This window comes from Corvus brachyrhynchos, unplaced genomic scaffold, assembly GCF_000691975.1.
Source record: "Corvus brachyrhynchos isolate BGI_N302 unplaced genomic scaffold, ASM69197v1 scaffold18, whole genome shotgun sequence".
NCBI classification, from domain to species: Eukaryota; Metazoa; Chordata; class Aves; order Passeriformes; family Corvidae; genus Corvus; species Corvus brachyrhynchos.
The window spans coordinates 5,388,432-5,415,159 of NW_008246064.1; the positions used below are offsets into that span (position 1 = coordinate 5,388,432).

At 45.0% G+C, this 26,728-nt stretch overlaps 2 protein-coding genes across 5 annotated transcripts in view; one reads left to right on the forward strand and one right to left on the reverse strand.

Annotated features, from left to right (window-relative positions):
• Window positions 1-3,664, forward strand: part of GALNT11 (polypeptide N-acetylgalactosaminyltransferase 11) — a 47,927-nt gene extending 44,263 nt beyond the window's left edge. For all 4 annotated transcript variants that reach the window (XM_008643134.2, XM_017746746.1, XM_017746745.1 and 1 more), the window contains exons 11-12: window positions 177-314; window positions 2,870-3,664. In XM_008643134.2, the coding sequence (XP_008641356.1) occupies window positions 177-314; window positions 2,870-3,001 (270 nt within the window). In that variant the 3' untranslated portion in view covers window positions 3,002-3,664. The remainder of the gene's footprint in view (window positions 1-176; window positions 315-2,869) is intronic.
• A 2,407-nt stretch (window positions 3,665-6,071) lies between these two features.
• Window positions 6,072-26,728, reverse strand: part of KMT2C (lysine methyltransferase 2C) — a 193,942-nt gene continuing 173,285 nt past the window's right edge. Inside the window, exons 43-60 of the mRNA XM_017746748.1 lie at window positions 23,310-25,004; window positions 21,826-22,038; window positions 21,257-21,421; window positions 19,838-19,979; window positions 18,567-18,714; window positions 17,553-17,731; window positions 17,303-17,457; window positions 16,865-17,117; window positions 16,142-16,281; window positions 15,078-15,182; window positions 12,109-13,228; window positions 10,992-11,128; window positions 10,688-10,830; window positions 10,255-10,423; window positions 9,260-9,376; window positions 8,598-8,671; window positions 8,104-8,212; window positions 6,072-7,865 (exon numbers count right to left, since the gene is read on the reverse strand). Coding sequence (XP_017602237.1) covers window positions 7,773-7,865; window positions 8,104-8,212; window positions 8,598-8,671; window positions 9,260-9,376; window positions 10,255-10,423; window positions 10,688-10,830; window positions 10,992-11,128; window positions 12,109-13,228; window positions 15,078-15,182; window positions 16,142-16,281; window positions 16,865-17,117; window positions 17,303-17,457; window positions 17,553-17,731; window positions 18,567-18,714; window positions 19,838-19,979; window positions 21,257-21,421; window positions 21,826-22,038; window positions 23,310-25,004 — 5,157 coding nt within the window. The 3' untranslated portion in view covers window positions 6,072-7,772. The remainder of the gene's footprint in view (window positions 7,866-8,103; window positions 8,213-8,597; window positions 8,672-9,259; window positions 9,377-10,254; window positions 10,424-10,687; window positions 10,831-10,991; window positions 11,129-12,108; window positions 13,229-15,077; window positions 15,183-16,141; window positions 16,282-16,864; window positions 17,118-17,302; window positions 17,458-17,552; window positions 17,732-18,566; window positions 18,715-19,837; window positions 19,980-21,256; window positions 21,422-21,825; window positions 22,039-23,309; window positions 25,005-26,728) is intronic.

Consider the following 26,728-nt stretch of genomic DNA (forward strand, 5'->3'; position numbering starts at 1 on the left):
TTCCTGCTTCATGCAGGTGGGCCCCAGGGAAGGGGGCTGCATTCAGTTCTCACCACTTACTGCAAGGCCCATCTCTGACATCCAGATGCTGAAGCACCACCTCTGTAGGTGAACAGAAGATTCAAGGAAACTGCCCTGAAACATTGCAATAAATGTCTTTCTGTCTTCTCTTTCAGGTCTGGATTTACAATGAGGATCATGAGCTGATTTTAAATAATCTTCTTTGCTTGGATGTTTCGGAAACTCGCTCATCCGATCCCCCTCGTCTCATGAAATGCCACGGCTCTGGTGGCTCACAGCAGTGGACATTTGGGGTAAGTGGAGAGGCTGCCATATGGCTCATTACTTGTAGTCAATGTCTCAGTCAGTGACAGTAGCCCTAACAGGACATCAGGGTTGAGTTTAATTGTGACTAAACCTCAGATGTACCAAGGTAATTGCACAGTACCAGGCCCAGCCCGTGGTTCAAGCAGCCTGTACAGAAGTTGCACAGGCTTTGATGGCTGCATTTCAGTCTTAATAAGATTTTTGCTGAGCTCTGGGATACGCAGGCCCTTTGCAACATAGAAAGGTTTCTGCAGCTCCACTGAGCCTTTCTTCTGCCAGTCACAGCCACCCACAGCACTGTGGCTCATCTGGGATATGCCAGAGAGAACAAAATCCATCCAATAGCTTTGTTGTGTTGTGTTTGCAGGCCTGGGAGACAGGAGTCGTCTATGTGGTAATTCATGCTTAGTGCTTCAGGAAGCACAGGGCAGAGCAGTTGCTTCTGCCCTGTAATTGATCTTGTTAGTTTAATTGTTAAAGCCTGGAGTGGCCAATTCCACAAAACTGAGCCAGTGCTGCTCACACATGGAATCTGTCTCCTGGGTGCTCACTCAGAGGCTGCCCCTAACATGCCCTCAGCCTAGCAAAGAGTCTGTAGCACAAACATGGTTGAACAAAGGGGAGGGAGGGCCCTGCCAGCACTGCCAGTTGTGCTTCCAGCACAGCTCTGCACAGTCTGTCTCGGGTTCATACCATGCTGCTCATTGGCAGCTTGAGTTCCCAAGAGGTGTCCCGTAAGTCCAGGATGGCGTGGAGGTACAGAGGCAGATACTGTGTGAGCCCAGGGTTGTGTGTGTCTGATGCTTGCACCAGCAGTGCCACAGCTGCCAGGGGCAGTGAGAGCAGTGAGCTGAACAATTCTGCTATGAGAGGTTATTGAGGGTTCTGCAGCTTGTGTTGGCAGGCAGGGATTTCACAGGACTCAGAGAATGGCCACTGACACTGGGTGCATGTGGCTGTTGGTGATGCCTGTGGTGGTGGTGGGGAATCAGGGCTTCATGTGTGACATGGGGGCTTTGAGCTGGCCATTGCCACTGTGGCTGTGGGAGGTGGATCTGTAACAGGGTCACACTGGTGCTCATCAGTGATCCACAAGAAAAGAAAGTGAATCAAGTGCTAGGATTGATTAGGAAGGGAATAGGAGCTGAAGCAGGAAAATGTCAGCACACCATTGCAGTTTGCTTGTACTGCATGTGCTGGTCACCTCCTCTCAGGCTAAATTAGGGTTGAAGAAGGCTCAGAGGGGCATGCAAAGGCAAATGGAAGGTGTGGGGCACCTTTCCCATCAGGTGTATGAGAGCTGGCTGGGACCCTTTAGATATCAAGTCTTTTGGAACAAGGGGAAATCCATTGAGTGAGTCATCGATACAGGGAAATACAGTGCACTGTCAGTTGTGGTACAAGACTTGGATTGAGGGGATATTTTGGATTAGTGTTGTGTTTTCTTACCATGTCCTCCTGCTTCACTGGACATCTGGTTATGGCCATAAGCAGTGACAGAGCCTGGCATGGCTGTTCCTGTGTATGTGCTCCCTCTGTGCAGGAGAGCAGGAGGTGGCTGCCCATGGGAGCTGCTGGGGCTGTGCAGAGAGCCCTTTCCAGACAGCTGCAACAGGCTGTTGGTATAGGAGATGGCATAGTCCTCTGAGGGTAATGAAAGAATAGGATCTGTTTCCTTCTCACTCTTGGCTGGGGTTTGGCCTTGCCCTGGCTATGGACACCCACCACGCATGAATCCTGTCACGACATGTGGCAACTCCCCAGCATGTGGCTGCTGAGGGTAGTGGGACTGCTAAGGCGTGGTCAGATGCACAGCAGGGACCTCTGTTCAGCCTGGAGAAGAGAAGGCTTCAGGGAGACCTTAAAGCATCCTTCCAGTGCCTAAGGGGGCTACAGGAGAGTTGGAGAGGGACTTTTTACAAGAGCATGGAGGGACAAGGGGGAATGGCTTTAAACTGTCAGAGGACAAGTTTAAATTAGATATTAGAAGAAATTCTTTGCTGTGAGTGTGGTGTGATGCTGGAGCAGGTTTGCTCAGAGAAGCTGTGGATGCCCCATCCCTAGAAATGTTCGTGGCAAAGTTGTATGGGCCTTTGAGCAACCTGGTCTAGTGGAAGGTGTCCCTGCCCATGGCAGGAGAATTGGACCTAAATGATCTTTAAGGTCCCTCCCAACCCAAACCATTCTAGGATTCTATGATCTAGAATGTGCCCCACTACAGCCTTGTGGGCTCTCTCTTTGCTCAGTGCTGGGAAATGGGTTTGATCATCCTTGCACCTCATTAAAACACTGTGGTATAAACAAAATCCCAACTAGGGGCCTGTGAGGACGTGAGAGCCTTTGTTTCAAAGTCTGGATGTGGTTATGGGGTGTGCTGTACTCTGCTGCTGCTGTGGGTCTGGTGTGTCAGGGAGGCTGCTGAAAGGCTCATCTGTCAGGAAGGAGCATCCCATCCCCTTGGGCATCGCTTTCAGCTCCAGTTTGACAATGGAGAACAGAAGTTTTAGTAAATAAATTCCATCTGTCTTTTTGTCTGCTCTAGAAAAACAACCGCCTGTACCAGGTCTCCGTGGGGCAGTGCCTGAAGGTGGTGGATCCGCTGAGCCACAAGGGCTACGTGACCATGGCCATCTGCGATGGCTCCCTTCCTCAGCAGTGGAACTTCGAGAGCTGAGACAGCGAGGAGGTGGCTGAGGAGAGTTCAGCTGAGCCCTGGTTCCCCTTCAGCCATGATCTGAAGTCGTTCTGGAGGGTTTTGTGTGGAGCCCTTGGCTGCTATGTCCGGCACAACCATCGCAAGGACCTGCTGGAAATGCCCTGCCCTGAGGAGCTGAGTGTGGGAAGGTCCAAGTGGTCACTGGTCCCTGGTCACACACTGAGAGCAGCAGCCCCGCTGCACGAAGAAGTGAAATTTATCATCAGTTCCTTGGATGATCCTGGATTATTGGACTGGTTTTACGTAAGAGAAATCTTTAGAGCAATGTAATTTAAATGGTGAGATTTCAGCTTTGTGGATGTTCTAAATGACAATGAGAGAAAGGAGTCCTCCTTGAGTATTTCACCTGCAGTATCTCAATAATTTACATTTCTAGTATGGGTTTACTGGCCAAAATTATTTTACTTTTTCTGGAAAATATTTTTATTCCCTTTCATCTTCTGAAAATTGTCATTTGTAATATTTAAATTTAGTTCTTTTAATTTTAGGACATTTCATGTAGTTTAAGTTCTTTGCTGTCATGCATCACCTCATATTTAAAACAAAATAACTATTGCAAAGTCTATTTTGATGACTCATGACAGTAGTGGCATTTAAAATAAAGTATCATTTTTTTATTAATTTGTATGGCCTTACTCTTTGTAGCTGTTGGACCAGAAATCACCAACTTAGACAGTGATGCAAACTACTGTTCACACAATTTGGGCCTTCCCTTGTTTTCACTCCCTTTCTCCCTTCCTCACATCTTGGAAGGCTTGACAGGTAATTTCTGTTTTTTTTTCCTCCACTTCTCTGTTTTCATTTATTTTACTGTTCACCTGTCTTTGACTTCCTGCCTCAGCTTCTTCAGTGTGAGAAAAGCTGCTCTTACACTGGGTATCTTTTCTTAGCACCACTGGACTTGTTTCCCACTCCACCACGACCGCCTTCCCTGGGAGCATGCAGCTCGGACCTTGGACGTGCCAGGACAGCCTTGCCCTTCCACTTGGGCAGCAGAAACATTCTCCAACTGCGCAAATACTCCAGCATCCAGTTACTGACACTTTGGGCAGTGTGAGGCAAATAATGATGATAATCTTGGAGTAATTAGAAACCCACATCTTTCTGCAGAGAGGAGATTCACTTGTGCCAGAGCCAGACTCTGTTTGGTCCTTCAGCCGCCTGCCAGGGCCAGCACCTGGGAGGAGAAAAGCAGGAGGATGCAAAGGAGCAGGTAAGAGTGGCCTGGCCACAGGGCAGCTGCTTGGCCTTCTCCCCTCGTCCTGGAGGGGGTGACCCCCTGGCAGGGAGAACCAGGTACCAGGGTTTAACTGAAAACCAGAACAACTGGCTGAAGTGGAAGTTCTTCCAGATAAAGCATTACAGTGGGAGTAATTAAGACACCAGCCAAGCTCCTTCCTACCACGAAAACCCTCTAAAACCAACCCCAGGCCTTTGATCAACTGAGCCTGTGCTGTGCCTTGCTCAGGGCCACCCGGAGTCTTGACATCAGTTCCCAGATGACTCTTGCAGTCAGGCAGGGCTTACAGGGTAGGGCTAGAACACAGTGTCAGCTCAGGTGGACCCTTCCAGGGGCAGCAGGGGCACCCTGGGTGGTTGCTGTGTGTGGAATTCCAGTCCTTGCTGGGGTGAAAGGATGGGCTGCAGCTTCACTTACGCCTGTCTGATTGACCCTGACTGCAGCAGGTGCTGACACAGCTGCTCCCAGCTGTGTGTGGGGCTTTCCTGTGACATTTGTGTTGGCAGCCACATTGTGCACGAACCTTGCTTGGCCTTTTCTTCTGTTGCCTTTCTCTTGTCTTTTTAAAAAAACAGTAAAAAAAAAAAAAATCAGAAAACCCAACCAAATCCTCAAACAGGCAGAGCAGCAGCTTGCTTTATTTACTGTCTCAGTTGGTTGCCACGGAGAATTTTTGACCTTTTGCTCCCACTGGGGAGATTGGGAGGCTGCTGTCACCGGGAGCAGTGCCGGTTTCCAGGAACAGATGGAGGTGATGGACTTTTGGATGGTGTGAGTTACTCCTGCAGGGAATTCCTGGCCACAGACAGATATGGTGCAGCCACACAGCGAGGCCATCACTCAGGTGAGAGATCTTGGCTGGGAAAACCCAGCCCTGGGCCAGGGCCTGTTCTGAGTTGGGCTACCTGGTGTAAGCAGGAATTTGGAGTTTTGCCCTGTATTTGAGTGACTAGGGGCTTTGGTGAATAGGAAGCACAGAAGGAAAAGCCTCATCCCATGGTAGGTACTGTCACAGCACTCAGCTTCCTGCTATCATACTGAGAATTTATCTGTGAAGAAAGAAACTCTGCCTGGGGCTGATTTTTAAGCCCCTGTGTCCAGTACCTCCTTCTTGCTGGCTCCTGGAGTGGGTGGTGGCTGTGGCTGCCACAGGAGCAGACAGATCCTGCAGCAGCCAAAGTACACCATAAAAGTAACACCAGGGAACAGCTCGGGCCTGGCTGCTCCCCGCTGCTCTGTGATAAGTCTTGGAACCTTTTTTTAGCCTGGACTGTGCTGAGAGCTTGCTGGGAATGTCTCTGGAGTCCAGCAACGTCACAGCAGCAACATCAAGGTTCAACCCCACTCAGTCCTTTGCTCACTCCCCCTCCTGCAGGATGGAGGAGACTGGACAGGGTGTTAAGTGTTCAAACTGCTGGGTTGAGATGAGGATGTGGCACCCACTGTGAAATTTAGGATGCAGCTTGCACTGGAGAACAGGGAAGGCAAATGCTTCTCCCTGGTGGAAGCAGACACAAGTCCTGGAAGAAGCAGAAACCAGACACATCAAATGACAACAGGAGGATGCACTTTATAGATGTAAAATATTTTTATTCGTAAATGCTGATCTTCTAAATCTGTTTCCACAAATTCCAAAACCCATAACACTCTGTATACTTCAAAAAATTCTTTTTTTTGTGGTGTTTTTGTATTTTTTTTGCCAACATTAGATACTATTATACAGAACAGAAAAAACTGTAGGACAAATACTGGTAGGATGTTGGAATATTGTACAAGAGAAGAAAAATATTCAAGAAACAATTTAATACAGCTATTTATCAAGAGAAAAATATATACAATTGATTTATTCTGTAAGATAAAAATACATCATGCCATATACATTACAAGTTCAGAACTGTATTACTGAATATACCAACAGTTTACAGTCCACCTTAATTGTGCACACAAAAAAAAAAAACTTCATTTTTTTTTAATATTTAGCCTGTGAAGTGTCAGTACCAGAATTTTAAGTACAAAATAAAAAGCTAACCTGGTTCAAAATGCTGATTAAATTTCTACAAGCAAACACAAAACAGTGTTTATTTTTTTAAAGAAATGTAAACAAAAACAATCCATACAAACACATCTTTAAATTACATTTTCCAAAACCCTATTGCCAGAGTCCTGCAGCTGCAAGCACATTACACCTAATTTTTTTCCTTGTTTTCCTTTTAAGAAGGCTATCGCATCAGACTGAAGCTCCAACCGATTCTATGCTGTTTACGTGATTTAACGTAGGCTGAACAGTCACCTAATCCTTGACTACTTTTGCTGAAGAAAAAAACCCATGTCCAGCCTCTATTTTGGGTGGTTTTAGCAGTTATTCACAGTTATCACAAATTGTAAGCACAAAAAAACCTGACTTAAGAAATAGGGATGCAACAATATAATACAAATAAAATTAATCTAAATTACCCAAACATCTACAAAAGTCAGAGGTGTAATATACATGCCTTTACCAGGCTTAAGGTTTACTTAAAAAAATTCTCGTAAGACCACAGTTGAGACTGCTTTAAACATACAAAACCCCTCTCTTTAAATTGAGATTTTGGTTATTCCGAACTGGGAATCACATGTCCGTGAGCACATGAGATCGTATTGTAACATCCCTATCAACGTTTGAGAATAAGCACCCGAACTGCTGCAGAGTCTGGTAGCATTTGGTCAATAACTATTTTTATACTGTATTTTTTTTTTCTCAAAATATTTACACTTTTATACAAAGTAACAGAGTTTGTTAGTTCTGCAGGTAACAGCAGCAGCTTGGCTTTCTTCTAACTTTCTTTTTAAAAATAGCTTCATTCACTTATTCAATAATAAATACAAAAAGGTTCTCTTATTTTACAGAAATCAAAAACTACAATAAACTGACTCATGGAATCAAGTATTTAAATGTATTTTAGTGCAAGTTATTTTTTCCCTTAGCTCTATCCCTAAGGAAGTCGTTTCAGTACATTCCTTGTTCAGTGGTGTCTACTTTTATTTAAAATTTTTTCTTTAATTAGAGGGCCTGCCCCTTTATCAAATAAGGCTGTGGCCAGCACTTTGGACTTCTCCCTTTCGCTGGTGATTTCAGTCTTACATTCATAGTGGCCACCTGCCCTCCTGCAGGTCAGCCAGCGGTTCTTTGCCCAAGTTAAACAGTTTCTCCTTAGTGAGCTCAAAAACAAAAGTGCTGGACCATTCTGTTAACTCAGTTTCACCTCCACGTGTCTGGAAAGTCAGCTTCAGATTTTGCCGGCTTGCTTCTGGTGCTTGTTGGTTTGTGGGTTATTTTTGCTTTTTTTTTTTTTTCTTTTCTTTTTAAATACTTGTGTAGCAATCTGTATTTCCAGAAGTGATTTTTTTTTTTCCCCTTCAGAAAGGCAACAATTTTCCGTCGACAAAATCAAAATGTGAATCACTTCTTCCTAGGGACAAGCAACCCTCAAAGACAGCAAGGAATGCATTCTAGTTCATCCACTTTCGGCAGTTTACAGCTCCACAGTGACATGGAATCTTGTGCTGGTCATCTTCAAAATCAAACTTATAGTCATAGCAAAGCTGGGAAGAGAGGCAGGAGAGTGGTTATGGAACAGCTGGGATTTGCCACAGCTTTCCCTGTAGCTCCAGGTTAACAGCAAAACACAGCACAGGCTGCACTGTAAGGGACAGGCACAGTTTTACAGGAAAGGGGAAGGGAAATGTCACCTCCCCCCAGCATAAACAGGTTGTGCCACTGGCCAGAAATCACGAATGGATGCACGTGGCAAGAGGGGTGTAAAGCCAGAACCTGCCCTACCTCTTCTCCCTTCTGGATTCTTCTGCTGGAGCTGATGATAATTTTGTGTCCTCTCTCAAAAGTGACCACCTCAGCCACGCAGTTGGGCGCACATGAATGGTTGATGTACCTACAAAGGAAGAGTGGGACAGATGAAACCTTTTAGGAACACCCATCCCTTGAGGCAGCAGATCTGAACCAAACCTCAGGATGGCCATAGCTCCACGGGCTCACCGCCTTTTCACTTGTAATTACATTACTCTGTGCTTTTTCTAGGTAAAGAAACATGAAAAAAAATCAAGTGTCAAAAAAAATCAAGGATCAAAAAAATTTCTTCATAGCTGTCATGAAATGTAACTGAAAGATGAGCAAAGCTGATGGAAGAGAGACAGTTGGGACAGTTTGAATGTACCAGCTCAGAAAACAAACCCCACAAACTCAGAGCCTCCAACAGTCCCAAGCCAAGGTGGGAGATGCCCCAGGAGGATGTCAGGGACCCCTCCAGGGCCACCCACCTTGCAGGGCCTCCCGTCAGAGTGGCGTCGATGACGTGGTCGTTGTCAATGCGGAACATGTACACGCCACGGTTCTGAAAGGCACAAGTGGGACAAGAACTCTGGTGAAGTTTTACTGCACTGCCAGTGATGAACCCAACATGGGCCAGCTCCAAGTGCCCTCCTGCATTCCAGATGAGGCACTGCCCCCAGGCTCACGAGGGAAAGCACTGTCACGTACTGCCTGTATCCCCACGCGTTTCTGAGGGATGATGGGTCATAAACACAAACCAATTCAGGTTCTCCTGAGAATTTCCATACTGCCTTTCATCCAGGATATTCGAGTGCTTCCCAGACAGGCATTAACTGTTACAATGCCATCAAGTCACACAAAGGAATTGGCTTTAAATTTAAGAAGTTCTCATTAAAAACTGAGGTCCTGACACCTCTGCCAGAGCTGTGTCCTCCCTACCTGGCCAGGGTGCTGTGAGATTTATTAAACACTGAAATACTCTAATAACAATCACTGTATATTCCTCTGGTTTTATTTTTAGCCTACGGGATTTATGGCACAGCAGAAAATAAATCAGGGGACCTGAATTCATCAGGCACAACAGCATTTGTTTTGTTGTATGAATGTCTGAATGGGGAAGGGGAAAGAGAGAATGATCAAACAACCTTACCTGAGATTCATAGAGCTTCTCCTTCCTGTTTGCTACCTCATTGCGGATAATCGTTCCGATATATTCAATGACCATTGTGTGCTTTTCAATGTCTCGAGCAGCATATAAACCCAGGCCCTACAGAAAGTACATTGAGAGTTAGTAACTTCACATTCACACTGTGTTCCTCACCATTCCCCAAACCAGCAGTGGAAAGGGACGTAGTTGAAGAGAGGGAAGCAGCACTGAAGAGTAACTGATGCCTTAACAGCCCAATGCAGAATCCAGCCTCACAGAGATCCAAGAAAACTCAGCTGCTGTCTCAGTAAGAAAGCTGCTCTTACCCCTCTGACACCTGACTGTGCAAAGGCTATAGATTTCACTGAGAAATAAAAGTGGGTCGTGCTAGACCAGAGACACCTGAGAGGAACCCAGGCATGGCCAAGTCCAACCTAAAATAAACAACAACCGTGTCCACGCACGGCCAGATTAGTGACAAAGCTTCTCCAAAACATTCTGTGGGGCAAACAAGCAGCATCACATAAAGCAACAGGTTTCATATAGTTACAAGGGCAGGCAAATACTGGGATTTTCCTGCTGGTCTTGTACCACTTCATCAGCTTGGCCTGAGCATCTCATGCTTCCACTGTGTATTTCTATTTTTATTAAGTTTTACTAAGGTTTTGAGAAATAGGTTAAAACCCCCAGAACATCCCAAAACCTGAAAAACCCTTTTTTCTAGATGACTTTAACAAATGAATTTTTAAGACATTTATAATAATTAGAAAGAAATCTTACTTAAGGTAAATCTATGCAGTTGATGTGCCACGTAAAAATTGCTGGTTTTGGGACGAGACTGGACAGAATTTTCCAACAGGTTTAGTTTCAAATTTTAATCTAGATTTACACAAATATTTATATATAAAATACGACATCTACAGAATTCAGCTGTAAACCAGGTATGAATAAAGCATATGTGATTTTCTAAATACCCGTTTTCCGCCATGGGAACTAACCTGAATGCGAGAGCGAGCCAGGTACACGTTGGATTTCCACTCGGTTTTCATCTTGCGGTACTGAGAGGACTTGGAATGGACGAACTGTTTGCTGTAAGGCGCGTTCAGCTCCCCCGTGACTGTGCTCTGAAAGGACTTCGATGTGCTGGTGCTATTCAAGGTGTGAGGCCTGTAGGAATTGGGCATGTAACAGGAAAGAATACAAGAAAAACTGAAGATTTCTCTGAAAACAGCCAGGAAACCCATTAAAAATCCTCTCAGACATACAGACACTTAAAGCCAGCTAGCAGTGACACAAAGCAGTTCCTCTGACCGGGGCATGCACATTCACAGCCAAGGACGACAGGGTTTGTAAGCAGCAGACGAAAGCACAAATAACCCTAAAGCAGCCTATAAACCCTGGGCTGTACTATGTGAAATTAAAACAAAATACCTTAACACAAACCTCTTGACATGGGTACTCATTTTAGGCTCGGCACGGGCACAGCCCGTGGGGTTGATGGCAAGAGGAAGTTCCATTAAGGGGTTTCGGCCATAGCGGAAAGTGTAGTTCTCACAGGCCTCAACCCCTGGCAGCTGCAAAAAGAGAGAGAAAAAGAAAAAAAATTACGAATAATTATGTGTTTAATTACATGTCTAACAAAAGGTTTACTTTTCCACACTTCTTTCTGTTCCCCTTCTCATGTGCCTAGTCAGCAACTGGGATGATCCAGCAAGAACTGGGGTGGTGAACTCACCGATTCTGCAATCCTGGCCACTGCAGAGACTGTCAAACCAAAGAGGTCTTCACCCTTCAGATAGCCGGGGAACAGCTGGAGCATTTCAGATTCTTTTCTAACAGAAGCAACGGGCTCCAAGATTTTATCCCACACACCTACACAACCATCGGGAGAGAATTACAGTCACCCAAAAAACAAAAGACAAAAAAACAAATGCCTGAGGATACGGGAACCAGAACCCAGTACTGACAAAGCCTTTGTCTTTGACTGCCCATACAAACAGGCCAGGATCTAAAAAGTGAAGTGGAGAATGATTTGGTGAGTTGCTAATTTTTGGGATTGAACAAATCCCAAATAAACACACCATTGATTCTGCACCCTCAGTTCTCAGAAATGAAGCTTTCAGTGCTCTCAGCATGGAAACTTCCAGTCCTCTGACAAGAACACGGACAGGTTCTCTTGAGAAATCCTGCAAAAGTAGGATTTTCTGAAAATACACGATATAATCTATTTTAACTAATTGTTCATAGTCAGTGCTTGTTCTCTGTGGGCAATTCCCTGGCACTGGTCTGACCGGGCAGAGTGGGGCTGAGGATATTGACACCCACAGCACCAAGGCCTCGAGACCCAGAGGGTTACAGGCCTCCAGCACATTCGCAAGCTGATTTCCAAGACCTGCCCATATGTTTATGGACACACTGACATTCGTAGCCCTGACAGAGACATTACCCACCCTGAGAACAACATGGTCACTTGGCTGTTTTTAGAGCTCCCTAACTTGAGCCCAGCTGATTTGAAGAGAACTGAGCAATGGCTCTGTATTTAAACAAAGTCACTTTTCACAAAAGGAAACTTGCACTGACTTTCCTACTGCTTTAATTCATTTTCAATACTCCATCGTCTCCTCTGTGGACTTGGAACAATTCTTCTGATCTGCAGCTTATGCAATTTCTTTAGAGGTGTCCAGAGTCTTCACAGCACGGTATTAAAAATGGGCCCTGGAAGCTCACTATAAACATTACATTAGAACAGCGCCTGCAACAGTTGTTTCAAACAGGTCTCATACCACAGGAATCAGCAGTACCACAATGAACAGCCAACCCACAAATTCACCATCTTAGCTCACAAAATTTACCTTTAGGCGTTGTATCAGTCAGGACCAGATCCTCATGGCCCTGCTCCACCACCTTGATGACGAAGAGCGGGAGCCCATCCTTCTCCTCGATGGAGCAGAGATAGCGGCAGCGCCTGTTGGCGTACCTCATGCTCCAGTACAGCCGGCTGGCCTCGTATCCCACAGGGAAGAGGGCTTTGGAGGAGTGGAAGGCCTGCATCTGCTGTGGCAGCAGCTGGCCCACGGCATGGAAAATGAGGCTTCCCACACGGAAGGTGTGGTCGCGCTCCCCGCGCTGGACGATGCTGGCGATCTGCCGCACCTCGTCACGCTGCACGTACACCCTCCGGAACACTGCGAAGTAACTCAGCTCCTGCTCATGAGTTCCCTTTGGTTTGTGTATGGGGCAAAGCATGGTCTTGTCTTTGAAAAACATGCATTGTGCTTTAATGGCACAGGTAAAGTGATAAATATTGGTGCACCTTAACCTGTGGCAACCGCTGGTGGCACCCATTTTGTGACAGAACATGCATTTCATCTGCAGGCCTCTCCGCAGTGCTAGTTCTACGTTTATTAAGGCACCAGCTTGTGTCTCATACACTTCTGTAGACCAAAGAGCGCAATTCAAATGGACCCAAAGGTCTAAATCCAGGTTGAGAAGCCTTGCTGGTCCATCAGTTAATCCATCGCCTTCCTCATGACAGAAGCAACATTTCCTGTAGTCTTTAGGCACAGGATCTGGTTTAAGGGTTGTGCCCAGTTTTTTAAGAAACTCATCTATTTCTTCTTCACAAGGAGGTTTGAATGATCCTTTAGGAATCACAATCTGAATGCTCCATTTTTTCCATTTCATCCCTTTCCATTTCTTACTGGGAGGCCGGCAGTCCTCCAGACTGCTGTGTATTGCTTTTAACCTGGGTTTGAGTTTCACCGTTACCTTCAGCTCATCCGGTTTTGCCTCTACCTTGGCTGCTTCAAATGCAGGGGGGAACATGATGGGGGGTGATGAGGGTGGAGAAACCTTTTCCTGCAGCTGAGGCAGACAGTGGACGTCCAAAGTGGAGATGTTGTTGCTGTACTGATGGAATGCTTTGGGTGGCCTCTCCTTCATCGGCGACTGTGGCAGGGTTGGGACTGATTCCTGATAAGCAACAGAAAACTCTTTAAGAAAAAGATCCCAAAGTTGTTAACCATTAAACATGTCCTGAAAACAAGCGCAGCTCAGTACAGGAGAGGCTTCTCCAAATGCCTCAAATCAAGATGCAGCAACAGAGAAAGATGGAAATTATCCTGACCCATGTTACCACAGCTTGGGCCAGGATTTGGAACAGGAAATTCTCCCAACCTACCCAGAACGTGGTGCCCTTTAACACATGAGAGAAAGCACAGATAATCCTTTGTCCAGGTTCTGAATGAATGTAAAACTCCTCAACTGCCCTCAGTGAACTGACTGCCAGCTTTAGTTCTTAGGAATTCTCAGAAAGTTTTGTTACAACACAAAGTAACCTTAAAATATGGGTAACAGAACTAATTTAAAGCATAAGAATCTGGTGTTTGATACAAGCAGAAAATTTAGAACTAATGCCACAGATTTTTTTCCTGGAAACAAGTGAGGAAAAATTCCTGCAGGGCTCTGGATTAGATACACCTTGAGGACCTGAACTATTCAGTCACAGTAAACAGGAATTACACCTGCAGAGATTTGTGAAAAAACAAACCTAAGAGAGAAAACAAGAACAACAAAGGAAGTTTAGATTATGAAGTGCTTAATGTGGTTTGTGTGATTAATCTTGAAAGAGTAAATTAAAGGATCAAGAGGCTGAACATGACATTTAATTATCTTAATTAGGTACATGCTGACGCACTTGTAGAGGAACGTTACCCTGTTTATATACAACTGAAAATGAGCTACACGGGACACTAAAAGCATGTGGATGTACACACAGTTATCTTCTCCAGGGTTGCATTTTTTTTGTTCAGTTTCTCCTGAGAAAGTTAAGTAGGATGCACTTGAAGGAAGACTTCAAACTATACAGTCTATACAGGACTATGAGAACACATTAATTAGGTAAAGCTTGAAGGACATGGCCTGTTCTGTCCAATGGTTTCGGGGAAAAAAGGCACATTTGATCTAGAAACAGCAGAAGACAAGTTAGTTAAAAGAAGTACTCAAAAAATTTTAACTGTGAGAAACTCAGCAGGATCATTCAGTCTTGAGTGAAGACTATGTCACTTTTAATGACTGAATAATTAGATAAATTTAAGTTCACCTTCCTCTGACTCTGAACACAGTACAAAATGATGCCCCATTTCTCTCAGGTGTCAGACACCCCTTGCAGTGTCTGCAGGTAGAGAACTACAGCAGAATATCCGTTACCACCTGAGAAAATTCCATGGCCTAATTCCACTTTCAGTTGAATGAACTTCTTCAAATGTCCTTCTCCAGTAATCAGAATCTCCTTTTGCTGGTCATTGTCAGCTCACAGGCTCCTTACTGTTTTGGTAATCAAAGCTTTAGAATGGCAGCTTTGCCCAAATAAAGTCAGGGAACAGGATTGTGTTTTCCCAGTTACACTGAACAAATGAAACTCCTTTTGCAAACTTGCTGCTCAGGTATTATTTTCACACTCGTAATTTTCTTTTTTAACCATAAAAGCCAAATCCAAGTGCAGGATACACCCCCTAAAAACATGTCTGTGGTTGTGTACAATGCCCAGAGAACTTGAATGACTTTGAGACTGCATCTTCAAAGCCTGGGAGGGCAGCCAAAGGTGGAGACTTTTCTGCCATGGATCTGTCAGACAGAAAGTTCTGCAAATGTGATTTTTATTTCACACTACTGGTTCAGAATCTCAATGTCCGAATATAGCGTAATTAATTTATAAACCTCCCCAGTGAAGTGCAAGCTTCCCCCTTGCCCCCTTTCTGTTCTCCAACAAATAGCTGCAATAATTTCAGCTCACTTGGGTCTGCCAGTGTTTGATACTTACTTTGTTCTCTGAGTTTTTTGCTTGCACAGCTGCTGAATAAAGAACAAAGCAGTTGTTGCTACAGAATACAATGTCCTTCATTTTATCTGAGCCTTCTTGGGAATCCTGGGAATCAAACACAGAAGAGTATCAGAAGTGCATTTTAATACCATTTTTCACATAGTAAATGTAATGAAACAAGTCTTCCAATCTGGCTGAAAACTCGTTTTATTTGTAGAACATTTGTGAAATAATGAGCGATGCTGTGATATAAATACTTGATTATTTGACAGATCTAACATTGCCACCACCTACACCCTTGTTCTTCAGCATTTCCTGCCTTTCACAGAAGTTTAACAATCAAAATAAAGCATTCTACACCATGCACCCATCTGTTCCATAGGCACTCTTGCAAAGTAAAATCCTTTTTCTTTTATCTTTAGATGGCAAAAGAATGTCTCACTTCAGCCTAATCAAAGCCAGATCACACTGTTTTATCTACTGATCCATCTGCAAAACCTTACAGGGAATTAATTCAGTGCATTCCTGTCTGCATGAACTCTTTACTCTATGCAAGTTCTGGCTATGTCTTTGTGGTGTAGTCACCTCCTGGTCACTGAAGAGCAATGGCACTTTTTGAAGGAATGACTGTTCCCAGTGTAAGGACAAGAGATTGTGACTGAAATCTGATTCCTGCCCAGAAGGAGTTCAAGTATTCCTGCTCTTACAGTAATTCCTGACACAGCAACACGGCTGCCTCACAAAGGAGCTTTTTTTTGAATTGAGGTCCCTGAAGAGGGCAGGGAAGGAGGTTGGTAGCAGAACTTTGAAAACTCCCATAGATAGGGACCTATTTTATGAAACGTACTGGAATTCCTTTTGTATCAGTAATAACAACTTTGCCATTTTTGAGCTGTACTGCAAATGTGCTTGAATGTCCCACCCTGAATTAGGCCACACAGGGATGGGGGACTACACAGGCAGCTGGAAGTGCTCTCAGCTGGCAGGACAAACAGCACTTTGTGCTATCCCTTGCTTTAAGGAGCCCCAGCAGAGTGCAGGGCCCTGCCCACTTCAGTACTGACCTGTTTGAGGAAGGGCAGGTCTTTGAAGGATTTCCTCACCCCACTGCCCAGAACCACGACCTTGCAGTGGGAGCACCAGCGAGGCCTCAGTGCTGAGCCTTCTGCCATGTTCTGGCTGTGATCCTTGTAGCCAGCCAGACCTAGGGAACAGATTATCTGTCAGAGGCTGTATCAATCAAACCAAACTTATCAGAGATCACAGTACTATTCACTGGTCTAGAGGACTAGCACCCTGCTGGACAGGGCATGGAAGGAGAGCTTTAAACCTTTACCTGATGGATAAATTGTATAAATCAGACCGAAACCAACTGTGTAAACAAGGCAAAAATACGTTCTTGTGTAAAAAATGACAAAATAAACTAACACGGGAATACAGGCTTAAGCAACCATGTCAAGCTTTCCAGCATGGGAACAATCTCTCTGAATGATTGATTTAAAACCAGACTGGACAAAAAACACCCCAAAAAACAATAATATTAGGAGTTATGGGAGAAACGTCTCACTGAAAGTGATGTAAACAGGTAATGGAAATCAGAACTACTGAGAACTACTCATGGTTAAATCCAGCAGCATCCACATCATCATGTAAGAAGAGAAAAGTTTTATTTGGAACAAGAATCAACTATTGAGTTCTAGAGCATGAATTTATATGAGGCTGAAATGTACCAATACTGACTCAGTTAAAGCCTGGTACCGAACACCTGGAAGTTAAAGGCCACTCACCATTGCTGTTGGCAGGGAAGGGCACATTGGGCTGCTTCAGTCCATAGGGCCCCACGATCCTGGCAGGTCCCATGGATCCTGCCTGGGGACCCTGCAGGAGCAAGTGCTGCCTGTAGTCCATAGATGGGTTCTCTCTGTGAGTGTTGGTGGCTGCCATGGAGGATGGGATGTCTGGAGCATTACTGACCTCGTAACTGTTGGGAATTCTGACGTGGAGCAGGTTGGAGAATGCTGCTACAACACTACTGATGTTCTAGAAACAGTAATAAAAACAAACCTTTGTTTACATCTGACAGGAATTACAGGCAGCACGAATACAAACTATTAGAAGAGTGCAACAGCAGCATTATTGCACTGTAACCACCTCAGAGTCACTATATATGAACAAAATTAACTGCTTTGTACGTTATGTATGTAATACAGGCTTATTCCTTTTACCTCAGCAGCTGTGGGATGTAAAGTAATTGCTACAGAGATAAGGCCAGATTTAGGACCATTCTGGGATGGTCCAAGCTGGGAGGCAAAGAAGCCAGAACCAGGTAATGCTCCTGAACCAGGTTCTGACTTTATGTAATTCCTCTTGGCTTCTGAACCTGAAAATAGAACACAATACAGCAGGTTAGTCCTGCACTTACAGGAATACAGAAAAAAACAATCCTAAGTTGTGTTCACTCTGCTGCAGCCTCACCTTTTCCAGTGCTGCTGGGTAGGATGGGAATGATGGGAGATGGGACAGGTTCTGGGTTCTCCTCCTTTACAACTGACAAGTCTGGGTAGCGACTGATCTCCATTCCCACCACACTTTCAGGAGAGGAAGAAGGAACAAAGCTATCAGGAGTGTCCCTGTCCTCACAGTGATCTTGAACCCTAGAACAAAACCCAAAAAAGCTGTTTTGGAAATGGACAAAACTTTTGGTAAGCCGAAGTTATAAATCATGACAGGAAGCTAAAATGAACTTGCTTCTTGGACTGGTCACGGAACACAAGTAGGTGGTTGGCCGTCACTCCTGGGTATCTCGTATTCCACTGCACACATATTCCATTTCTTGGGAAAGATCCATGAAGAAAAACAGACACTAACAAAGCCACACCCTCTGTTCCCCATGGCTCTAGCTACCAGTGTAAAAAATTACCATTGGATATTTGATATTTAATATTTAAATATTTAATATTTGATATTTTAATATTTAATCTGTCTGGTCTTTGTCCACATACAGGCTCCAGAGTTCCAGAGACACCCATATTTTGGGTAGGCAAGTGCAAGGGAGGCAAAAGGGAAGCTCTCTGCAGGAGACTCACGTTCCAACCAGTGCTCACCTGGGAAACTCAGTGGAGTTGTGCAGTTTCAGGCTGGCTCTTGCCAGTCCTGCTGCTGCTACAGCAGTCACCTGTCACTACAGCCTCACACTGCTCCAGGAAAAATACCTATTCATATCATTTTCTTCTACCTTTAAGAGCACAAAGTAAGGAGTTCCTAAAAATTTAACAGAATCTAGAGTCTAGCAATGGCTTTAATCATCTATTTCACCATGCTGCTCTCTACATGTGGAATGTTAAGAGTTAAAATGATCCCATTCCATTCTCTGCCCTTCTGTGGCTGTGCACAATGGATTTTGTTTCTCCACACCTTCACAGTCTCATCCACTGGGAGATCACAGAATCTGCTCCAAATACCTTTCTGAAGATGTCAAGGAAAACCTACCTTAACTCCTCCTGGTTGTTGTGAGGTGGTGTTGGAAGTGAAGCGGGAACATCCACAGTTTTGGGGCCCTGAGCCATTGCTCTGGCTAATAAATCATCTTGTGGTCTGAAAGGCAACTGGAACTGCTTTGGCCCCAGAGCTTTGGTAACTGAAAGCAGAAAGGCACAGCACAATGAGACATCTGGGCAGCTCCTTCAGAGACAGACATGCTGCCTGCTGGGGGTGGGTGGGGCCTGATGGTGACACCACTCTCAGACACTTGGGAGTTCAACAAATTGTGACTGTTGAGGATTAACTTCCATTTTTACAAAAAACCTGCACATTTTGAGCAAACAGGGCTTGAAAGGCTTTTGAGTGTGTCTTCTGCCACCATGAGAGGATGTTTGTTTACTTTAAAAAACCCACAAAAGTACAGAAAATCAACAATTTTGTAACAACAAAGGAAAAGGGGTGTGAAAAAAAGGATTTTAATCACTGAATAGTCTTTACAAGGAGCCAGTAGAAAGAACAGAAAGCAATTTTAACAGTCCAAATTATAAGCATCGGGAAATACATACTGACTGCACACATTCTGGATAGACAGCTTTGAGCTCACTCAAGGAGATCACCCAGTCCTTTGTACTGGACCCAAGAAACTGATCTTAAGGTTTACTTTTTCATTTCTTAAGAGTGTGTCTAGCTCTCAACATGTTTTTGAAAGGGAACAAGGCAAAGGCACCAACACCTGACACTACATGGGTGTAAAATATTGCTGGGTAGTAATGATTACAACCTTAAAAAGTTGGGGCATTTTGTTTCTATAAAGCAGTACTGCAAGTGAGAAGCATCGTAGGAGATAACCTGGAAGAGACTGAGGGGAGACCTCACAGCAGCCTTCAGCCTCCTCATGATGGGATACAGAGGGGCAGGCACTGATCTCCTCTCTCTGGTGACCAGTGACAGGATCTGAGGGAACGGCCTGAAGCTGTGTCAGGGGACGTTTAGGTTGGATATCAGAAAAAGGTTCTTCACCCAGAGGGTGGCTGGGCACTGAACAGGCTCCCCAGGAAAGTGGTCACAGCACCAAGCCTGACTGAGTTCAAGAAGTGTTTGGACAACGCTCTTGGTCACATGGTGGGATTCTTGGGGGTGTCCTGTGCTGGGCCAGGAGATGAACTTGATGATCCTGGTGGGCCCCTTCCAACTCAGTTTATTCTGTGATTCCAAGATCTGTTTTGCCATTTGCCTACAAAAAGGACTCACTTTACAGAACCAACACACATGACCCTTACCATCGTGGCCTCCCAGCACTCCAGCCTTGCCAGCGAGTTCCTCTGTGGTGGCGAAGCCGTTTACCAACTTCTGGCAGGCCACAGGCGGCGGCGTGGGAGGGAGAGAGGCCGGGGGGGTCGGGGGATTGCTCAGATTGTTCTGCTGCATGACATTAATTAAAGAACATCAATCAGGACGGAACACAGGGAGAGAACTTGCCTTGTTCCAGTACCAGACAGTGTAACCCACTCAGAGTTTTACACCCCAATACAGCACTGAGAAGCAGCCATAGTTGATGCCCAAGCATGTGACCAAATACAGAAAAGTATCTACTGTAAAAGACACAGTGATTGGCTTTTCTTGTATCAGTGACATCAGAGAAACAGCTTACATGAGTACATTGCCAAATACATTACCAAAAGAAGATGTGGCTAAACTGTTTACAAAAATGCACAAGTAACATTTTAAGGAACAGTTTCAAATGAGTTCCTACAGTTTCAGCAAAGGTCCCAACTCCGTGCTGAGAGAGCTAGACCACAGTGACTCTCCAGCACCACAAACAAGTCAGCTTCCCCAGTTGTCACTGAAGGAGAAGCTGCCTCACATTCAGCACAGAAGCAGCTGTCACTGAAGCAGCTACCAAGGAGCAGCAGATACTCTGCAAGTTCACACTCTGGGCTACTTCTCACCAGTTTATTCAACTGCACATATGTTAAATGGAAACTAAATGAGAACTTCAGTATCTGTTGTTGTTGCTGAATGCCTACAAAGCTATTCCTCATTACTTAGTTTTGGCCACAAAAGCTATTTCTGTAGGTCCCATTCTCAGCTTATGCACTGTGTAAGGCTGGAGAAAACACCACTCACTGGTTGTAACAGGCTTTTATATCAGGGTATCCAAGCAGCAACTTGATTCTGCCTGTTCAGTATCTTGCTGCCCTCCCAATATTGCCACTCTGATCTCAGAGACTGCGTTTTAAATGCCGTGGGTTATTAACTCATCAAGAAACAGTCTATTTTGTTCAGAGTTCTCAGGTTCTTAGTTAGGGCTTGGTGGGCAAATGAGAAAAAGTCTATTTCTTATTATATTCACATTAAGAAATGCTTTAATGCTTTCAATGACTTTGCGAAGTACTGAGAATTCAGTCTTTTCTGCTCCACAAAACTGCAATTACCATTTTCATTATTTAGCATCCATTTGTTAAAAGAGCATTTGTAGTTTTTACTTAGTTTACAACAACACAGTTTCCAGAACAAATTTCCACTTTCAGAGAGTAAAACAATGGTGACTGTTTCACCACTGCACTATCTAGTACAGCAATAGAAGATTATTTTTCTTCTAGTTGCATAAAAGGCAGGAACTCTGACTAGCAGTAATAATATCTTGGACTTCTTTTCCCACAGAGAGCACACAACAGAAATCCAGATTAAAACCATACCTTGTAAATGAGCTGGGAGTAGTAATCTGAAGCCCCATCAAGAGTAGCACTTCCAAAACTTCCCATGAGTCGATTTCCACCATTTAGCTGGCCACTGCCATAGGGGAGAAAGTGTGCAAAGCTCACTCCAATTATTGGTTCCACCAAAGGCAGAAGAGAAAGTTGCTGTATAAAAAGAAAAAAAAGCCAGAAATTAATTTAAGTATAATACAGATGCAAGGTTCCAATGTTCCAATCAGTATAGTGATTTCTAATACAAAAGAAGAATTGGAATTTATCCACTGTCAGGAAACTGTCAAACACAGGCCTCTCTGTTTGTTAAGGAATGCAGTCCCTGTTCAGCTCCAGCTCCCTGTCAGCAACTCTGTGGCTTTGGGACTATCTACCATGTCAGCCCACCTTCCAAAATTAAACAAACCCCAAACTTTAAATTCCTGATTTTGTGGAAGTTCTCATTTTCCCCACCCTGTGCTCAAAATTCAACTTAATGATCAACTTCACTTCCATCAGGAGAAATCCACTGTTCCATGTATCCTCTGGACTGCCTTTCCCAGTCCCTGCACCCTTACCTGTTTCAGCTGGATGAAGGTATCTGCATTAGGATAAACAGCCTGCTTTTCTTCTTCCTCTTTTTTCCTTTTCTTGGACCGAGGAGCTGCCTTCTCTCCCGTCCTCTGAGCCCGCTTGTTTCTCTGCTTCTTGGTTTCAGGTCCTACATCTGTTCTCTGGAGCTGGCTGTTACTGCACCCAAATGGACCTTGCATCTGGGCTCCTGTAGTTTGCTGGTGTGAAAAAAGGAAGTGCAGCAGAAATTTTGACATGTTAATACATAGTGCACTCCGATTTACTGCGCACAACTCTGCAAGCACAGGCACAGTGTAGTAAATCTCACTGATAACAAAGCGTATTTTACTGGCAGGTGGAACTGCTGAACTGTCCCTACAGACAGAATTATGACCTCCCATTAACACTACTGACATCTGAAAACATCATTAAAAACTCACAGGCCAGAAATAGTCTTCTGAATAACCCCTAAAATACAGTTACATGGGCATGAAACCCTGGAGATGTTCATGAGGGCCTAATGAAAGACAGACTTGGTGGCAGAAGAAAGGCGTGGAAGTTAATATAATACAAAAGTATTTTGAGGTTAGAAACAAAAAAAAGTGTTGTGAAACATTTCTGGATTGTACCACTTGGTTAAATACTTCCAGTACAAATCTGCAAAGCCTTTCTTCCCATGGAAGCATAGCTGGGTAAAAGGGATCAGAACGGGACTCTAATGCTACAGGGGCAAGCCAAAAAAAAGTCCATTATTTTAAAAATCCATTATTATTTTAAACAGCTCTACATGACCCCTACCACCAGTATTCTAATATTCCTGTCACATGTTTTTACTGTGGATGTTTAACACTTACTTAAATTACCTGCTGCTCACAATTATTACTTTTACGAGTATTTATTCCTTTTAAGTACACCTGAATTTTGTTTTAAGAATGAATGTAGAGTTTAGGCATTCAAAACCCAAAAACAGAGATTATGATTATAATAAAATGACCAAGAAGTCTAAGTCTAAAGTGTATCCTACCTCCACAGAAAGCACTTTTCTTCAGGTCTGTTTTTAAGGACCTTATAAATTAATAAATCTTACAGACAACTCAGATGGAGTCACAGGAGAAAGCAGCACCCAGACACACCATGTTCTGTACAGACACGTACCAGTGAGTAATTAGGAATCATATTGTAAAATCCTGCCTTAATATTAGGAATATTAGGAATATTCTTAAAGACAATTTTCTGTAGAAAAATGGGTTTTTTGCATTTCAGTGATTTCTGAATATGCTGACCTAAGAAGTCATATTAAAATTTATTCTTTTTTTAGCACAGGTGATTTACTTGTGGAGAAGAGGCAGGAAAGAGGCCAAAGTTCCTTAAAGCTGCTCCCTCCACCCGCATACAGGTAGGTTACGTCCCAACACATGCCCACAGTAAGGCACAGACTAGGCTAGGACTGCTACTGACGAGAGTGTAACAAAACCAGTACCAGGCTCACCATTCCTTCAGCTGGACTCTGCTTCTCTGCTAACTTTTTATCCCCAGAAGCCTCTTCTTCTGCTCGGCCGCTGTTCGCCGGTTTCTGATTTAGAAGAGATGAGGACTTCTTGTTTTTTAGCAGATGTTTCAGCAGTTCATTCCCTGACTCCCCTTTGGCTGTCGGAACACTGGGTGGCTGTGCTGGACTTGGAGCTGAAGAGGTCGGCTGTGAGGTGACCTTATCCTCCTCCACCTTAATACTGCTTGGATTTTCTGGTTTAGGCTCAGCTTGACCTGAGCACTGATCAGTTTCTGCCTTTTCCAGTTTCACTTCTTGGAGGCTGGTGGGTGTGTCCGTTTTAGCCTTTTCAGCCTCTGCATTGCCACCGGGCTGTTTCTGGGACATGCTGCTGCTGCTGCTGGGGAGCTTCCCCTCCAGCTCCGGGGAGCTCCGGCTCTCTCCTGCATTGGATGTTGAGGGGCCCGTTAACTCCACAGACTCCTGTTCATCCTGGTGCCGTGGCTCATTGGGGGTGTTCACTGTGGGGGTGGAGGTAGCATCAGAAATGGTTGGGGTTGATGGTGGGGTGATATCAGAGTGTGGTGTTGACGGGGCTTTTATTGACTCAGCATCATCGTCCTTTTTCTTTTTCCACGTCCTTTTCTTTTTGCCTTTCTCTTCTGGGATTATGTCAGAATACAGCTGGATGAGAGACTGGCCTGACACAGGGATGTTTGCTGCCTGGGGCACACCAGTGTCCGACCCACATGGGACACCGCTCCCCAGCACTGGAGATGAAGGTACAGCAGAAGGAAAAGGAGGCCTGACCTGGTTCTGCGTAAAGGCAGCCCCAGGGAGATTCCCATGAGTTTGTTTTACATTATGGAAATTGGGGGATCCACCTGGAACAGCAGATGCATCAGGTCCAAAAGCTGCAGGTCCCACTGGCCTTCGCTCTGTGCTTTGCATAAAATTGGTGGCAGGAGGGGAGGTCACAGCACCCTGCTGCAGGATCTGCCCCATCTGCTGCTGCTGCTGTGGGGACGGCTGCAGGGGCCGTGGGGTTTGCATGAAATCACAAGGCAGCTCAGAATTGAAGAAAGGTATCTGAGATAAGGATGTTTTGTTATTCAGCTCAGGCCCCATCATACTGTGCTGCTCCCGCTCCATCCTCTGCTGCAGAGCTCTCTGTCGATCCACCTCCTGCATCAGTTGGATGCGCTGCCGCTCCTGCTGCTCCCGTAAGCGCTCCTTCCGCTCCCGCTCCTGGAAACTTTCACTGAAAGGGTTGTTGTCCTCAAACTCCACCCTTGGGGGTGGCCCTGACTGTGCAGCTGCATTTGGGCCAGGCACAGGAGCAGGGGTACCAGGAGTAATTGGCAGTGGTGCCATTGGAGGCTGCATCCTTGCTGGATTCATGGAAATGTGACTTGCAGGGGCACTTGGAGGTTGCCATCCTGATAAATTTGCCATCCTGGTGGGGTTGGATTGCCCAGGCATCACCACTGCGTGCTGCTGATGCTGGAGCTGCTGTGCCACCATGGGAAAGTTCTGCTGACTCATTGCTGGTGCTGCTCCTCCTGGAACCATCGGAGGCTGGCCCTGGACCCCTGGCATTATGGAATGGGGAGCCATCCCACACTGCTGCTGCTGCTGCTGCTTGATCCGGTACTCCTCAATCAGCTCCGCGTGCTCCTTCTGCTGCTTCCGGATCTAAACATTGAAACAGTCATTACTCATCCCTGCCACGTACAGGCTGTGTAAGCAGCATAAACCATGTAACTCACCACTGTAATTCCAGGAGACAATGAACCTCAGGTCAAAACAGCGTTTCTGCAGTGTTTTTAATGCTAAACAGCCATTATTTCATTAGAAATACCCCCTGTCCCAACACTTCAGACAAAACAGCAGCGCCTCAAAGTTCTAATTACACATCAAGACTGCACTGTGCTAGAGAATATACAAACCTAAACCAGCAGTGATCCTTGTCCTCCTACAGATCTTATCATCCATGCACAGGATACAAACAGTTGGGAACTGACAGGAAAAGGGAAACAGTGAGATGGATGATGTTCACACATCAGCAACATTTTTAAAAGATGTAACTTGAAAGGAAAAGTTTGCAGGATAACAGTGATGGATATTCCCAGTTGTTCACAGGCAGATCCTCAAACATCTCATGTCAGATGAAAATGCAACTCCGGCTTGAAAATTTAAAATTTTAAGACCAAAATAAACTCAATGTGGACACTACAAGTTATGCCTTGTAGTTTAGACAAACAGAAGTCAACTGGACAAGCAAGAGCCTTTCAGAAACGCTGCAGATATCCAATTAAATTTGTTTCTAAAAAAATAAAAGGACGTGCAATCCACTGGCTGATGATGCATACATTACGGGAAATCTCTCTCTCACTAGAGAGGAGTCATAATCTAATCTCATTAGATTAAGACTTCCACAACTTATGCAGGGATGGAAAAACTCTGTAACATAATTCTAATTGTTTGCTAGCCCTCGCCTTTATCTGAGGCAAGGGATAAGCCAGAAAGCTCAGGGTAACAGTGATGCCACAGGACACACTTCAGGCTGCGGGAGAGATGCACCCAAAAGGTTATTTACACAATTATCCCAGGTCCAAGATGGTTTATGAGCTCTGTCTTGGCACTGACACTGCTGGATAAACACTGCACAGAGCCACTGGATCCATCTGCACTGCACAGAACCAGTGCTCCAGGGCTTCTCCATGGTCCTACAGCACTAAATCTGTGCAGGCTCTGTGGGGCTGTACCATGAAGCATCCAAAGCACCACAGCCTCCAGGGCCTGCAGGGGTGGATCAGCCGTGACTGTCCCTGGAATGAGCTGAGGTGTCCAAGGCCCTGTGCTGAGCACCCCCAGAGGCCCTGAGCCAAGATGGAGATTTCAGCAGTGCAGGGAGAGCAGGGCAGAGCCTGTGAGCACAGGCACAGTGCCACAGGGGCCATCTGGCAGGGTCTGCATGGCTCCATGCCTGGCCAATAACCCTGTCTCACATCAGCTCCTGGGGCACAGTCAGCTCCGGGCTCTCCGTGCCTGTGCCCAGGAACAGCCACTCGTAGGGATCCAAGAGCTCTTTTCTCTCTCCATATATACAGAGACTTTTCAAAAACTAACAGAAGCTTGACTGCAGAAAAATTACTTGATCTGATCTGAAAGAGTGGCAAATTGCTTCCAATAGAAGGTCCTTAAAACTAGACTTTAAACCTCATTTCAGCTCCTACAAGGTACAGAACACAAAATGGTGCTTAGATGTGGATGAATCAACCACCGGTCTAAATCACTGGCTAAAGGGCAGGGAATGGCTTCTGCCAGCAGCAGATTAAATTTAAATTCAAAAATTACAAATAGGAGAACCTTAAATAGGGGGCAGTAAATGAATCTGCCAGCAATGTCATGATTAG